This window comes from Rhinoraja longicauda, chromosome 41, assembly GCF_053455715.1.
Source record: "Rhinoraja longicauda isolate Sanriku21f chromosome 41, sRhiLon1.1, whole genome shotgun sequence".
Classification (NCBI taxonomy): domain Eukaryota; kingdom Metazoa; phylum Chordata; class Chondrichthyes; order Rajiformes; family Arhynchobatidae; genus Rhinoraja; species Rhinoraja longicauda.
The window spans coordinates 2,176,955-2,192,729 of record NC_135993.1 but is presented as its reverse complement, the minus strand read 5'-3'; the positions used below and the strand labels follow the sequence as shown (position 1 = coordinate 2,192,729).

Below are 15,775 nucleotides of genomic sequence, written 5' to 3'. Positions count from 1 at the left end.
AAATTTGCCCCTAATTTATTGGAAAGATTTAAAGATTTAAACATTTAAGTTGACTAGTCTCTGAATGTTTCAGATACGATTAGTTAATTAGCTGTGGGCTAGCTGCCTTTCAAGAATCAAAATATAGACCATATTCTGCAGATATTGGAGGGAAGCAATGTTTGGTCAGGAGATATGGCCATTCTGTGCTTTTCCTTGAATACTATCTGTGGTTTCGACCAAATCGGTGGGTTTGGTTTCTCTGACGATGTATCACATAATTGGGGTTTAGACTGCAAGCTGACAGAAGCTGACAGAATCATTTCCAGGGTAGACACAAAATGCTGGAGTAACTCAGCGGGTCAGGCAGCATCTCAGGAGAGAAGGAATGGGTGACGTTTTGGGTCGAGGCCCTTCTTTAGACTGATGTCAAGGGAGGGGGCGGTCCCGCCCCCTCCCCTGACATCAGTCTGAAGAAGGGTCTCGACCCGAAACGTCGCCCATTCCTTCTCTCCCGAGATGCTGCCTGACCTGCTGAGTTACTCCAGCATTTTGTGAAGAAATACCTTCTCTCCAGAGATGCTGCCTGACCCGCTGAGTTACTCCAGCATTTTGTGTCCACCTTCAGGTTTGCAGCACTAATTGCCTTCCGTAAATTTGCCTCTAGTTCGTTGAGAACGGGATAACATTAAACAGTGGGACACAGGTGAGCTATGGTCAATGTGGTCAGTGGGTGGAAGGGTCTGTTTCCATGCTGTCCCTGTAAACTACAACCAAAAACCTGCCTTGCCAGTCATGCAAACCCCCTCCAGGAATTTCAGAATCAATGCATGAATGACAGAGTACATCCGATATACTGTCCACCTGGGCGGCACGGTGGCGCAGCGGTAGAGTTGCTGCCTTACAGCGAATGTAGCGCCGGAGAATCAGGTTCGATCCTGACTACGGGCGCCGTCTGTACGGAGTTTGTACGTTCTCCCCGTGACCCGCGTGGGTTTTCTCCGAGATCTTCGGTTTCCTCCCACACTCCAAAGACGTGCAGGTAGAGGAGATGGGGACGTGGGGAGGAGGTCCACACCTCCTGTAGGTTAATTGACTGGGTAAATGTAAAAATAACTGTCCCTAGTGTGTGTAGGATAGTGTTAATGTGCGGGGATCGCCGGGCGATGCGGACTCGGTGGGCCGAAGGGCCTGTTTCCGCGCTGTATCTCTAAATCTAAAAATCTTTAGTTTCCCCACAACTGTGTTCCATGGGATCACAACTGTGTTCCATGGGATCACAACTGTGTTCCATGGGATCACATCTGTGTTCCATGGGATCACAACTGTGTTCCATGGGATCACAACTGTGTTCCATGGGATCACAGTGGATTGGGGAGGAGGTCCACACCCGATTTTCTCAAACAGGTGAGGTTTGGCATTGAACCAACAGTACCTGGAAACCAAGCACAAAATGAAACAAATTAAAAAATCAATGCTAAATGTTTGTTAAATCCACACGTCACCAGAGATACATTTAGGGGAAGCAATAGTAGGACGCGTTTGTTCTTCGGTACCTGACTTTACCTCAGAATGTCCCGTGTACAACACTGGGAGCTATCTGTCACGCTCGAAGCTGAACAGCAGAATGGGTTCCTAGGGGATATGAAAGAGGGGAGGGCCGTGAAGCAGGAAAGGAAGAATAAGAAATGGGGGAGGGGAGCGGGATTATGCTAACTGAGCCACGCAGTGTCGTTACAAACACTCACTCACAATGTTGCTGCAGGCATTGACTGAGAGAGTTCAGCTAGTGCAGACAAGAGGTAGAGCGGTCAGGATTAAAGCTAAGAATGCGTAGAGACAGCGCAAATTCTCCATCCTGTTTCATTAGCTTCCAATTCCTTTCCTCTCTTGCTGTTCGAGGGACAATGCGGCTCCTCCGTCTGTGCGTTGATTACTGAAGGATTACATCGTTACATCATCACGTGGCTTATACTGAAGGCTATTGCAAGGTCTCTCCTGCATTTATACTCGAAGCTACTACTATAGACAACGGACAATAGGTGCAGGAGGAGGCCATTCGGCCCTTCGAGCCAGCACCACCATTCAATGTGATCGTGGCTGATCGTTCTCAATCAGTACTCGGTTCCTGCCTTCTCCCCTGACTCCGCTATCCTTAAGAGCTCTCTATCTAGCTCTCTCTCGAATGCATTCATAGACTTGGCCTGCAATTACTCATCCGCAGACACTGAGCCGAACCTTTCCTTCCACCTCACCACCCCACACGACTCTTGTACTATGAAATCTGACGTAAACATCGTTTTGGATCGCAGAGGAACATAACATTTCAACGGGTTAGCGGGGCTTTTAAACGGTAAACATACTCACTTTGCTGTCAAGGTCCAGCCAGAAAGAACAGTGATGTTTCCCTGATCTGCCACAGCAGGTAGAGTGGGGAACGACGGCGATGGGGAGCTGGCAAACTGCCTGGCGGCTTGAAAGCTCAATGACAAACTAAGATTATTAAAGCCAATTGTAAACAGAAGTTGTTTAAGCAGCGAGTTTCAGACTGCCAGCCAATAATTAGTAGACTTCCTCTTGGGAAAAAGATTATATTTGGGTCTACTGTGTGTAAATCACGAATAGTTAAAGGCATGGATAGAGTGGATGGGGAGAGGATGTTTCCACTTGTGGGAGAGTCTAGGACCAGAGGGCACAGCCTCAGAATAAAAATAGGTTCCTTTAGGAAGGCAATGAGGAGTCAGTCTACCCCACGACAGAAGGGGGAGGAGTTGTACAGTTTGATAGCCACAGGGAAGAAGGATCTCCTGTGGCGTTCTGTGCTGTATCTGGGTGGGACCAGTCTGTTGCTGAAGGTGCCCCTCAGGTTGACCAGTGTGTCATGGAGAGGGTGAGCTGTATTGTCCAGGATGCTCCACAGTTTGAGGAGCATCCTCCCCTCCAAGACCACCTCCCGTGAATCCAACTCCAACTCCGCCCCCAGGACGGAGCCAGCCTCCCCGATGGGTTTGTTGATCCTGTTGGCGTCCGCGGCCTTCACCCTACTGCCCCGGCACACGGCAGCGAAGAGACCCTTCACCAGACTGATGGAGGGACTCGACCCAAAACGTCAACCATTCCTTCTCTCCAGAGATGCTGCTTGACCCGCTGAGTTACTCCAGCACTCTGTGAAACGTCACCTGTCCATGTTCTCCACAGATGCTGCCTGACCCGCTGAGTTACTCCAGCACTCTGTGAAACGTCACCTATCCATGTTCTCCACAGATGCTGCCTGACCTGCTGAGTTACTCCAGCACCGTGTGTCTGCCGTCAGTCAGCGGGCATTGTGAAAATATCTTTGAGTTTGGCTGCAATTCTCCACTGAAATTCCATCTCATGGCAACAACCTTGCAAGGCCATCTAAACAACAAACCCTTTCATATTTCCTATCCTACTGTCAAGCTCTTCAGGGAAATAGAAGCTGTTTTGTACACATTGCAACCACAGTGTGCATTTGAAACTTGCCCTGCGGGCAGAGTTCTTAAACAGATGATCAAACTAAGAATGGAGATAACATCATGTCAAGTGTAATCAGGAGTATCATTCACAAAACTGTACACGGTTTGCCAGCTGTTCACATTGCCTGCTACCTTGCACAGAAACAGTAACCTCTTTTTAAACAAAAGGGGAACGGGGATGATGGTTGAACAAATAAAATTAATATTGCGTGTTGACGTCCGGCTTCTTTCCTCCCTGTTTATCCCAGCGTTAAATCACGTGCGACTTTGGAACAAAAGAGATCTCGGCAGCAAGAGAAACAACAAGCTACACAAATGTGGGACGCAGCTGAGCTGTCAGCCATTGGAGTGGAAATGCTAGTGTCACAGGCTAAACTGATGATCAAAACACTGAGAAATTCTACACATCCAAACCCTCCCCCCCCACCCCCAGATTTCTGGTAGAAGAATCAATTCATCTTGAGCTAATTCTGCTACCACCATCGTCTCCTGCACAAGTGGTTGTCGCCGGAAGCTTGCGCCCTTTTCAGGACGGACGATGACAGTGATGTAACATTAGAAACATAGATGATGGACCTGAGAGACCTGAGAGACAAGAAGGGGCCTTTATTTAATGCCTGATCCACCAAGCAGCATTTCTGACAACGCTTCAGTCTTTAGTGCTGCTCTGAAACACATGCTTAGATTTTTACTGTTCGAGTGGCTTTTGAATCCGCAAACCTTGACTGAAATTCAGCTGAGTGTAATTCAGCTGAGCTCAGTCTGAAGAAGGGTCTCGACCCGAAACGTCACCCATTCCTTCTCTCCTGAGATGCTGCCTGACCTGCTGAGTTACTCCAGCATTTTGTGAAACAAATACCTTGAGTGTAATACTGATACGTCACCTCGGGCCACAGACAGAAGACAGATACAAAATGCTGGAGTAACTCAGCGGGCCAGACAGCATCTCTGGAGAAAAGGAATAGGTGATGTGTCGGGTCGAGACCCTTCTTCGGACACCTGAAACGCGTCAACCTGAGACGTCACCTGTTCCTTTTCTCCAGAGGTGCTGCCTGACTCGCTGAGCTGCTCCAGCTTTTCGTGTCTATCTTCGGTTTAAACCAGCAACTGCAGTTCCGTCCGGCACAGCACAGACAGAAGACAGAGTGCTTCTGTTGTGCACTGAACAACACTAATGAAGTTTTGGACAGGACCATATTCCACAGCTGATAAATCAACCCAGGCTGGAACTAAAGTAGGGAGGTAGAGCCAAAGGCCAATTCACCACAAGGTGAAAGGAAGGAAACGATAGATGTGGAGACAGATGAAGAAACAAATCCACCAAGGGTACTCACAAGCTAAATCTTTGCTGTGTTTTTCAGTCTCTCGTGAATGAGCAGAACTTCTTGGCTCCAACAGAAACACTGAAAGGATAATTACATTGTTAGTGTATAGTTACACGTCCATTCACAGCCTTGTAATCACATCTGATTAAAAGGTGAGCTCCTGCAGCAAGTCAGCACGATCTTACAGATAGTTAACTACCAGTCAAATACTGTTGATTTACATGCCATCATTTGACTAGAAGGTTGGCGATGCAAACTTTTACCCAACTCTCAATTCCCCTTGCTTTGCACTTCCATTTCCAAATGTTTTAAAGCTTCTCAGAATTAGCGAGCATGGTTTATTGCAGTTGAAGACCGAGGCGTATCTCTGCTCTAAGTGGCAACCTGGTTGAGAGAGACATGGGCCAAACGCAGGCAGATGGGACTATTGTAGATGAAGCACCTTGGTCGGCATGAACAGGGTGGGCCGAAGGGCCTGTTTCTTGGCTGTATGACTCTATGAATGTGTTTTGCATTGGTGTCTTGTTTTTACAGATTTGATCTTTTCACTGTCATGCCCAATGCAACTATCGTGCGGCTACAATCTATGTTTTGTGTGATGTCAGAGTCTGTGTGCCTGTGTTGCTGCGGCACGTTTTTAATTTAACCTGCACCTCACTCCCTGAGCTTGTGTATCTTACAAGAACTGTGTGCAGTTTTGGTCTCCAAATTTGAGGAAGGATATTCTTGCTATTGAGGGCGTGCAGCGTAGGTTTACTAGGTTAATTGTTGAAAGACTGGAGCGACTAGGCTTGTATACACTGGAATTTAGAAGGATGAGAGGAGATCTTATCAAAACGTATGATTATTAAGGGGTTGGACACGTTAGAGGCAGGAAACATGTTCCCAATGTTGGGGGAGTCCAGAACAAGGGGCCACAGTTTAAGAATAAGGGGTAGGCCATTTAGAACTGAGATGAGAGTTGTGAATCTGTGGCATTCTCTGCCTCAGAAGGCAGTGGAGGCCAATTCTCTGAATGCATTCAAGAGAGAGCTAGATAGAGCTCTTAAGGATAGTGGAGTCAGGGGGTACGGGGAGAAGGCAGGAACGGGGTACTGATTGAGAATGATCAGCCATGATCACATTGAATGGCGGTGCTGGCTCGAAGGGCCAAATGGCCTCCTCCTGCACCTATTGTCTATTAAACTTGACATTCACAGGCTAGAATTTCAACCCAATATTTTACTAGTTGAAAAGGTTATCTCCAGACATATTGCAGGTTAAGAAGGCTGAACTAGCTTCTTTGACTTTTCTGTGTTTCTGTTAACACTTTTAACAGACACATCAAGAGTACAAGGTAGACACAAAATGCTGGAGTAACTCAGCGGGTCAGGCAGCATCTCTGGAGAGAAGGAATGGGTGACGTTTCAGGTCGAGACCCTTCTTCAGACTGAGCCTTGGGTGACACACACTGGGGAATCCAGGTGTGAAATAGTTATGACGCAGCCCTTGAGTTGGATGGAGTCTGGAGTTGGGTCTCGGCCCGAATCCTCACTATCCATGTTCTCCAGAGATGCTGCCTGACCCGCTGAGTGACTCCAGCACTCTGTGAAACGTCACCTATCCATGTTCTCCACAGATGCTGCCTGACCCGCTGAGTTACTCCAGCACTCTGAAACGCCACCTATCCATGTTCTCCACAGATGCTGCCTGACCCGCTGAGTTACTCCAGCACTCTGAAACGCCACCTATCCATGTTCTCCACAGATGCTGACTGACCCGCTGAGTTACTCCAGCACTCTGTGGCTGAAGAGGCTGGAGCTCTGTAGAAATCACAGGGCCAAATGGTGACAATTTATGAGGGGATTTAAGACGCAGCAAGGATGTTCCCTCCAGTGGACAGAACTGAACTAAAAATCATAAACAGCAAGCCGACATCGATAAGTTGAGTAATGCATTCAGGAAAAAGTTGTTTACCCTGAGAATGGAACACATAATGACTCCCATGGGGAGTGGCTGAGATAAATTGCATAAATACACATGAGGTGAGTTAGATAAATACACCGATCCAGTGGGAATAACACAGAAGGGAATCGAGAGTAGTTCATAAAGATATGCACTAAGCATTGAGATAGATCACTGCAAGGCTGGCACAGGGGCCTGTGTCTCCAATACCTGCCCCCTATAATATATATATCGATATGTGTATGTGTGAGTATGTGTATGTACACACACTGAACTTTATTTCTCTCTCGTTTATTATATTCTTTACAGTGTGATATGTTTACATATTCTGTTGTGCTGCAGCAAGTAAGAATTTCATTGTTCTATCTGGGACATTTGACAATAAAATTCTCGTGACTCCTGTCCTCCATCTCCTCTTTAGCCACCCCCACCTCCTCCACCATCTTCCCCTCAACTCCCCATCCTCCTGCTGATCTCACCACCCTTCAATCTCCCCACTATCTGCCCCCCCCTCCATTCCACCCACTGACCATTCATCCTTCCATTCCCATCTCCCCCTCCACACCACACATTCCTGCACTATCCTCCCATCTCTTCCACCCACTCCCGTCTCCCCGATTCCCCCACTCCCATCCCTCCCACTATCCGTCCCCCCCGACTACACCCGCAGCCCTCCGTCTCCCCATCCCTCCACACCATTCCCCAGTAGCCCCCTCCCTCCCTCCCTCCCCTCCATCTCCCCATCCCCAGTAGCCCCCTCCCTCCCCCCGTCTCCCCATCCCTCCACCCCGCTCCCCAGTAGCCCCCTCCCTCCCTCCCTCCCCTCCATCTCCCCATCCCCAGTAGCCCCCTCCCTCCCCCCGTCTCCCCATCGCTCCTCTCTCCTTCTCCCCCTTCCCCTCAACTGTCTCCATCCCTCTCCTCTCCTCTCCTTCCCCTCCGCAGTATTCCTTCCAAGTCTCTCCTCCCTCCCTCCCTCCTCACTTTCATCTCCCCTCCCATCCCTCCTCTGCCCCCCTCTTCCATCTCCACCTCCCCTCCATCTTTCCTCCTCACCTCTCTTTATCCCTCCATCCCTCTCCTCTCTTCACTCCACTCCCCCCTCTTCTCTCTCCCTCCTGCCTTCCCACTCCTCTATCTCCCTTTCCATCTGCCCCCTCCTCCTCCCCTCCCCTCCCCCTCCATCCATCTCCGCTCCCTCCACTCTAACCTATCTCTCTCCCCACTCCACTCTCACCCTCGCCCCCTCCCACCCACAACGCCCCACCCTTCCCCTCCCCTCTCTCCCACCCTCCACCCCCCTCCCCACTCCCCCTCCTCCACTTCCCCCTCTCTCTCCCTCCGTTCTCACCTCCCTCTCCCCTCCATCCATCTCCCCTCCCACCTACTCCCCATCCCTCTCCTCTCCCTCCCCCTCCATCTCCCCTACTCCCACACCACCCGCTCTCTCCTCTCCCTCCACTCTCCTTCCCTCCCCCCTCCAACCATCTCCCCTCTCTCCCAGCCACTCCTCCCTCCACCACCTCACCCCCTCACTCTCATCTCCCTCCCCACTCTCACCTCCTCTCTTTCTCTCTTCCTTCCCCCCTCCCCTCCACGTCCTCACTCTCCCCCCACCCTCACCTCCTCTCTCCCCCACTCCCCCCCTCCCCTCTCCCCTCCCACCCACTCCTCCACCCTCCCCTACTCCATTCCCCCACTCTCTCCCCCTCTTCTCTCTCTCTCCCCCCTCTTCTCTCTCTCTCTCTCTCTCTCTCTCCCACCCCCCTCTTCTCTCTCTCTCTCTCTCCCCCCTCTTCTCTCTCTCTCTCTCTCTCCCTCCTCTTCTCTCTCTCCCCTCTCTCTCTCTCTCTCCCTCCTCTTCTCTCTCTCTCCCCCCTCTTCTCTCTCTCTCTCTCTCTCTCCCCCTCTTCTCTCTCTCTCTCTCTCCCCCCTCTTCTCTCTCTCTCTCTCTCTCCCCCCTTCTCTCTCTCTCTCTCTCCCCCTCTTCTCTCTCTCTCTCTCTCCCCCCTCTTCTCTCTCTCTCTCTCTCTCTCCCCCCTCTTCTCTCTCTCTCTCTCTCTCTCCCCCCTCTTCTCTCTCTCTCTCTCTCCCCCCTCTTCTCTCTCTCTCTCTCTCTCCCCCCTTCTCTCTCTCTCTCTCTCCCCCTCTTCTCTCTCTCTCTCTCTCCCCCCCTCTTCTCTCTCTCTCTCTCTCTCCCCCCTTCTCTCTCTCTCTCTCTCCCCCCCTCTTCTCTCTCTCTCTCTCTCTCTCCCCCCTTCTCTCTCTCTCTCTCTCCCCCCCTCTTCTCTCTCTCTCTCTCTCTCTCCCCCTCTTCTCTCTCTCTCTCTCTCCCCCCCTTCTCTCTCTCTCTCTCTCCCCCCTTCTCTCTCTCTCTCTCTCCCCCCTCTTCTCTCTCTCTCTCTCTCTCTCCCCCTCTTCTCTCTCTCTCTCTCCCCCCTCTTCTCTCTCTCTCTCTCTCTCTCTCTCTCTCTCTCTCTCTCTCTCTCTCTCTCTCTCTCTCACCTCTCCGGCCGCCGCCTCCCTCCGTCTCCAGGGCCGTTGCTATGGCGCCGCCCTCAGGGTGCCCCTCCCCCTGACGTCACGCGCCGGGGCGGAGCCACGTGACGACGACGCCGCCCACGTGACAGGAGCGCGGTGACGTCACGGGGGAGCGCACTGTCACGTGCCCCCAACACCTGGACCGTCAACACCCCGGACCGTCAACATCTGGACCGTCAACACCTGGAGCATCAAAACTGGACCATCAACATCAGGACCAGCAACACCTGGACCATCAACATCAGGACCAGCAACATCTGGACCATCAACACCTCGACCGACAACACCTGGACCGTCAACACCTGGACCAGCAACATCTGGACCGTCAACATCAACACCAGCAACATCTGGACCGTCAACATCAACATCTGGACCATCAACACCAGGACCGTCAACACCTGGACCGTCAACACACGGAGCATCAAAACTGGACCATTAACATCTGGACCATCAAAACTGGACCGTCAACATCTGGACCATCAACATCTGGACCATCAACATCTGGACCATCAACACCTGGACCATCAACATCTGGACAAACAACTGCACAACAACTACATCTGGACCATCAATTACAACACTAACAACACAACTTGCCTTTAAATAGTGACTGCAAAACGCCCAAGGCTCCTTTCTGAAACTTTAACAACATCTATTGCTTCATTGCCATCAGTTACTTTTCATGCACTTCCCACCTTTTTCAGCTCTTAAATATACATTTTAATTCCAGAACCAGATTAATTTAAACTCCAGATTCAGGGACAGTTTCTTCCCAGCTGTTATCAGGCAACTGAACCATCCTACCACAACCAGAGAGTAGGCCTGAACAACTATCTACCTTATTGATGACCCTCAGACTATCCTTGATTGGACTTCGCTGGCTTTACCTGCACTAAACATTATTCCCTTATCATGTATCTGTACATTGTAAATGGCTCGATTGTAATCATGTATTTTCTTTCGCAATAAAAGCTTTTCACTGTACCTCGGTACACGTGACAATAAATTGAACCGAACTAATTAAATTTTATGCTAAAAGAGTTGCCATGTCCTATCTTTCCAAAATATCTTATTCCCTTATGATCTGTGAAGCATGGTCCCTATTGTAATGTATTGTAAGGTTAGCACGCATCAAAAGCTTTGCACTGCAGCTCGATAAACGTGACCATGAACTAAACTCAATTCCGGAGTTGCTGCCTGACCTGGGTAAGTTACTCCAGTACTTTGTGTCTATGGTTTAAACCAGCACCAATAGTTCCTTCCTACACATACACTCAACTTAATGTAGCAATCATGGCAGGCATCTTGTGCACACAATCCCACAATCATCCAGAGAACACAAGTGCTGGAGTATCTCAGTGGGTCAGGCAGCATCTGTGGAGAACATGGATAGGTGACGTTTCACAGAGTGCTGGAGTAACTCAGCGGGTCAGGCAGCATCTGTGGAGAACATGGATAGGTGACGTTTTGGTTCGGGACCCTTCTTCAGACCTGAAAAGTCACCTATCCATGTCCTCCAGAGATGCTGCCTGACCCACTGAGTTACTCCAGCACTCTGTGTTCATTAGATGACCAACCTCCCCCCAAACACCCTGCCCACCCCGTTGTCCAACATCGCCCAACATCTTGCCCATCCCTCCATCCCCAACTCCCCCACCCCACCTGCTTCCTATCTTCGAGGTGTCAGGGGTTATAACAGGTATAACAGATATAACAGAGCTTTATTTGTCGTTCGGTACCGAAGTACCGAACGAAACTACATAGCAGTCATAGAAAAAAAAAGAACACAAGACACATGACCCCAACACAAACGTCCATCACAGTGACTCCAAACACCCCCTCACTGTGATGGAGGCAACAAAACTTCCACTCTCTTCCCCACGCCCACGGACAGACAGCTCGTCCCCGACCGACACGCACAGACCCCGCACCGGGCGCTGAAACGTCCCGCGGCCGAACCGGGCGACGAAAGGCCCAAGACCAAGCCCCGCGCAGCGAAGTCCCGTGGTCGAGCTGCACCGGGCGATGTCAAGTCCGCAGTCGAGCCGCACCAGCGATGAAAAGCCCCGCAGTCAAGCTGCACCGGGCGATGTTAAGCCCGGCAGCCGAGCTGCACCGGGCACTGTTAAGTCCAGCGGCCAAGCCGCACCGGGATGTAAAGTCCAGCGGCCAAGCCGCACCGGGTGATGTAAAGTCCAGCGGCCAAGCCGCACCGGGTGATGTAAAGTCCAGCGGCCAAGTCGCACCGGGATGTGAAGTCCAGCGGCCAAGCCGCACCGGGTGATGTAAAGTCCAGCGGCCAAGCTGCACCGGGATGTAAAGTCCAGCGGCCAAGCCGCACCGGGTGATGTAAAGTCCAGCGGCCAAGCCGCACCGGGATGTAAAGTCCAGCGGCCAAGCCGCACCGGGATGTAAAGTCCAGCGGCCGAGCCGCAGCGGGCGATGTTAGGCCCCGCAGCCGAGCCGCACCCCGCGCCGTGAGGAAGAGAAAAGTTCCCCACCCACACCCACACCCCACACCCCCACCCCACCCCCACCCCCACCACCACCCCCTCCCACACATACACAACCAAAAAAAATATATAAAAACCATCCCAACACCGACACACAACAAAAAAAAGACGGACAGACTGCTAGTCAGCCGCTGCCGTTAGGCGCCGCCACGTGGAGGCGGGGAGATAGATCAACCATGAATGAATGGTGGAACTGACGATGGGCCGAATGCCTAATACGGCCCCTGTAACTTATGAACTTAATTCCCAAGGAGCAGAATTAGGTCATTTGGCCCATCAAGTCTATTCCGCCAATCAATCATGGCTGATCTATCTTTGTGTAAGAAGGAACTGCAGATGCTGGTTTACACCGAAGATAGACACAAAACGCTGGAGTAACTCAGCGGGACAGGCAGCATCTCTGGAGAGACGTAATGGGTGACGTTTCGGGTCTGAAGAAGGGTCTCGACCCGAAACATCACCCATTCCTTCTCTCCAGAGATGCTGCCTGATCCGCTGAATGACTCCTGCTTTTTGTGTCTTTCTTCGGTTCTTTAGCTGATCTATCTTTCCCTCTCAACCACATTCTCCTGCCTTCGCCCCTTAATCCTTGACACTGAAGAAGGGTCTCGACCCGAAACGTCAGCTAATATATTAAACATGATAGTTTGGACCACAGCCACCCAGCACGCGGGCTGTTCTCCTTGTTACCGTCAGGCAGACGATACAGGAGTGTGGCTGCGCGTACCACCAGACTTAAGAACAGTTTCTACCATCAGGCCATCAGGCTTCTGAACTCATGAACACATTTCAAATCATATATGTTGATTATTTTGAATATTGTCTTTTTACCTATTTTTAATATTGTCTTTTTACCTTACTAATGTCTTTTGTTATCTTATTTATCCTTGGAATATTACTGCTGATTTTTTTAGATTTTTAGATTTAGAGATACAGTGCGGAAACAGGCCCTTCGGCCCACCGGGTCCGTGCCGCCCAGCGATCCCCGCACACTAACACTATCCTACACACACTAGGGACAATTTTTACATTTACCAAGCCAATTAACCTACAAACCTGCACGTCTTTGGAGTGTGGGAGGAAACCGAAGATCTGGGAGAAAACCCACGCAGGTCACGGGGAGAACGTGCAAACTCCGTACAGACGGCACCCGGAGACAGGATCGAACCTGAGTCTCCGGCGCTGCATTCGCTGTAAGGCAGCAACTCTACCGCTGCGCCACCGTGCCGCCACCGTGCTGAGGTGACCTGTTGTCTTGTCAGTATAAGAAAATAACTGCAGATGCTGGTACAAATCGAAGGTATTTATTCACAAAATGCTGGAGTAACTCAGCAGGTCAGGCAGCATCTCGGGAGAGAAGTCTTGTCAAATACATTTCATTGTACCGTTGACCCTGTGCCAACCTACATATGACAAATAAAATTGATGATTATTATTATTATTATTATTATTGTAGCATTGAGTTTATATTCTGAACTTCAATGGTTGCTCCACTCAGCGCTCTGCCAGGTGGCGAGAGGTAGTATTGCAAGTGCATTACTTGTGGCAACCAGAAGATGGAACTCATGAGCAATGGTAGGCGAAGAGGTCTTCAACCAAATGGTTTCTGAGTCGATCTAAGACCACAATGAAGCTGAGGAACATTTGGTTCAACCTCTGGTTTAGTTAATTGCAAGATAATGTCTCTGCCTACCCTAAGGATGGTTACTTGATCCATTTTGTCTTCTCGAAGGTATTTATTCACAAAATGCTGGAGTAACTCAGCGGGTCAGGCAGCATCTCGGGAGAGAAGGAATGGGTGACGTTTCGGGTCGAGACCCTTCTTCAGACTGAAGAATTTTGTCTTCTTGTTATTTATTAACCCTTAGTGCAGAAACAAGGATCTTATGCAAGGTGGCGATGCGTTAGAGTTGCTGCCTCACAGCGCCAGAGACCCGGGTTCCATCCTGACTACGGGTGCTGTCTGTACGGAGTTTGTACAGACTTTGCAGATGGAGATTTTCTCTATTTTCCTTGTTGCTCTGCTATTGTACAATGTGTAGTATTATTTAATTTAATTGGACACCACACAAAAGAAAGCTTTTCACTGTACCTTGAAACGTGACAATGATAATAAGCCTCAACCCAATATGGATTGTGTCACATTACCACCCAGTAATAGAGTCACAGAGACATCGAGTGATACAGCGTGGAAACAGGCCCTTCGGTAAGGGTCGCCAACTGACCCATATTAGCCGGGACATCCCGTATTTTGGCGGCACGGTGGCGCAGCGGTAGAGTTGCTGCTTTATAGCGAATGCAGCGCCGGAGACTCGGGTTCGATCCTGACTACAGGCGCCGTCTGTACGGAGTTTGTACGTTCTCCCCGTGACCTGCGTGGGTTTTCTCCGAGATCTTCGGTTTCCTCCCACACTCCAAAGACGTGCAGGTTTGTAGGTTAATTGACTGGGTAAATGTAAAAATTGTCCCTAGTGTGTGTAGGATAATGTTAATGTGCGGGGATCGCTGGGCGGTGTGGCCTCGGTGGGCCGAAGGGCCTGTTTCCGCGCTGTATCTCTAAATCTAAATCTAAATCTGTGGAATTCTCTGCCTCAGAAGGCAGAGGAGTCTAATTCTCTGAATGCATCCAAGAGAGAGCTAGATAGAGCTCTTAAGGATAGCGGAGTCAGGGGGTATGGGGAGAAGGCGGGAACGGGGTACTGATTGAGAATGATCAGCCATGATCACATTGAATGGCGGTGCTGGCTCGAAGGGCTGAATGGCCTCCTCCTGCACCTATTGTCTAAATTAGTATGCCCCGTACGGGACCGCCCTTGTCCCGTATTAGTAGGGTTGCCAACTTCCTCACTCCCAAGTAAGGGACAAAGGGTGACGTCACTGCCCCGCGCCCCACGTGACCTCACCTAGCCAGCGGCCACGTGCTCCCGCTCCACCAATTTATTTATTTAGTTGGCCTCAGGTTCCTGGTAAATCTCCCCCACTTCATCATAAAGCTAAACGATAGTTGGCACTTTCAACAGTGCAACGTTCCAACATAACTGTACCGGGCGTAATAGAGTAGTTTTTGTCCCCGATTCTCCCGACGCAGCTGAAATATTAAATTTGTAATCATAGCTGTGAAGATTTGATCGCACAAATGTTTGAGACACAGAACACGATGTTGGTATTGGATTTAATTGGCTTAACCTTCCCGTAATCCGACCAGTGCCTTGGTCTACGTCCTTCACATCCTGGGCTGAAGGGATTCCCAGAGCAGAGAATAAGGCCATTCGGTCCATCCTGCCCATCCTGCCCATCAACTATCAATCTCAGTGGCGCAGCAGGTAGAGCTGCTGCCTCACCACGCCAGAGACCCGAGTTCCATCCTGACCTCAGGTACTTATAGACTTTGGACATTAGAAATACAGTGTGGAAACAGGCCCTTCAGTCCATCGAGTCTGTGCTGACCAGCGATACTAATATTATCCTCCAACCTAGGGACAATTCACAATTTTTTACAGAAGCTAATTAACCGACAAACCCGCACATCTTTGAAGTGTGGGAGGAAACCAGAGCACCCAGAGAATACTCACGCAGGTCATGAGGAGAACAATAGACAATAGGTGCAGGAGGAGGCCATTCGGTCCTTCGAGCCAGCACCACCATTCAATGTGATCATGGCTGATCATTCCAAATCAGTACCCCGTTCCTGCCTTCTCCCCATACCCCCTGACTCCGCTATCCTTAAGAGCTCTATCCAGCTCTCTCTTGAATGCATTCAGAGAATTGGCCTCCACTGCCTTCTGAGGCAGAGAATTCCACAGATTCACAACTCTCTGACTGAAAAAGTTTTTCCTCATCTCCGTTCTAAATGGCCGACCCCTTATTCTTAAACTGTGGCCCCTTGTTCTGGACTCCCCCAACATTGGGGACATGTTTCCTGCCTCTAACGTGTCCAGCCCCTTAATAATCTTATACGTTTCGATAAGATCCCCTC

At 50.2% G+C, this 15,775-nt stretch overlaps 2 protein-coding genes across 6 annotated transcripts in view; one reads left to right on the top strand and one right to left on the bottom strand.

Moving 5' to 3' along the window:
* The window catches only part of klc3 (kinesin light chain 3), an 86,937-nt gene that overhangs the window by 40,392 nt on the left and 30,770 nt on the right, over positions 1-15,775 (bottom strand). The window contains exons 1-2 of one of the 5 annotated variants that reach the window (XM_078431111.1): positions 9,251-9,353; positions 4,811-4,879 (exon numbers count right to left, since the gene is read on the bottom strand). Coding sequence is in view for 1 of the 5 variants with exons in the window: in XM_078431110.1 (XP_078287236.1) it covers positions 1,732-1,748 (17 nt within the window). In the remaining 4 variants the exon portion in view is untranslated. Of the gene's footprint in view, positions 1-1,727; positions 1,888-2,346; positions 2,739-4,810; positions 4,880-9,250; positions 9,354-15,775 lie in introns of those variants that run through there. The other 4 variants (XM_078431112.1, XM_078431114.1, XM_078431113.1 and 1 more) reach the window with 4 other exon arrangements.
* Positions 6,821-10,246, top strand: LOC144611715 (uncharacterized). Its single transcript, XM_078430947.1, has 3 exons — positions 6,821-6,825; positions 9,376-9,742; positions 9,803-10,246. The coding sequence occupies exons 1-3, from the start codon at positions 6,821-6,823 to the stop codon at positions 9,887-9,889; spliced, it is 459 nt and encodes a 152-aa protein (XP_078287073.1). The 3' UTR covers positions 9,890-10,246.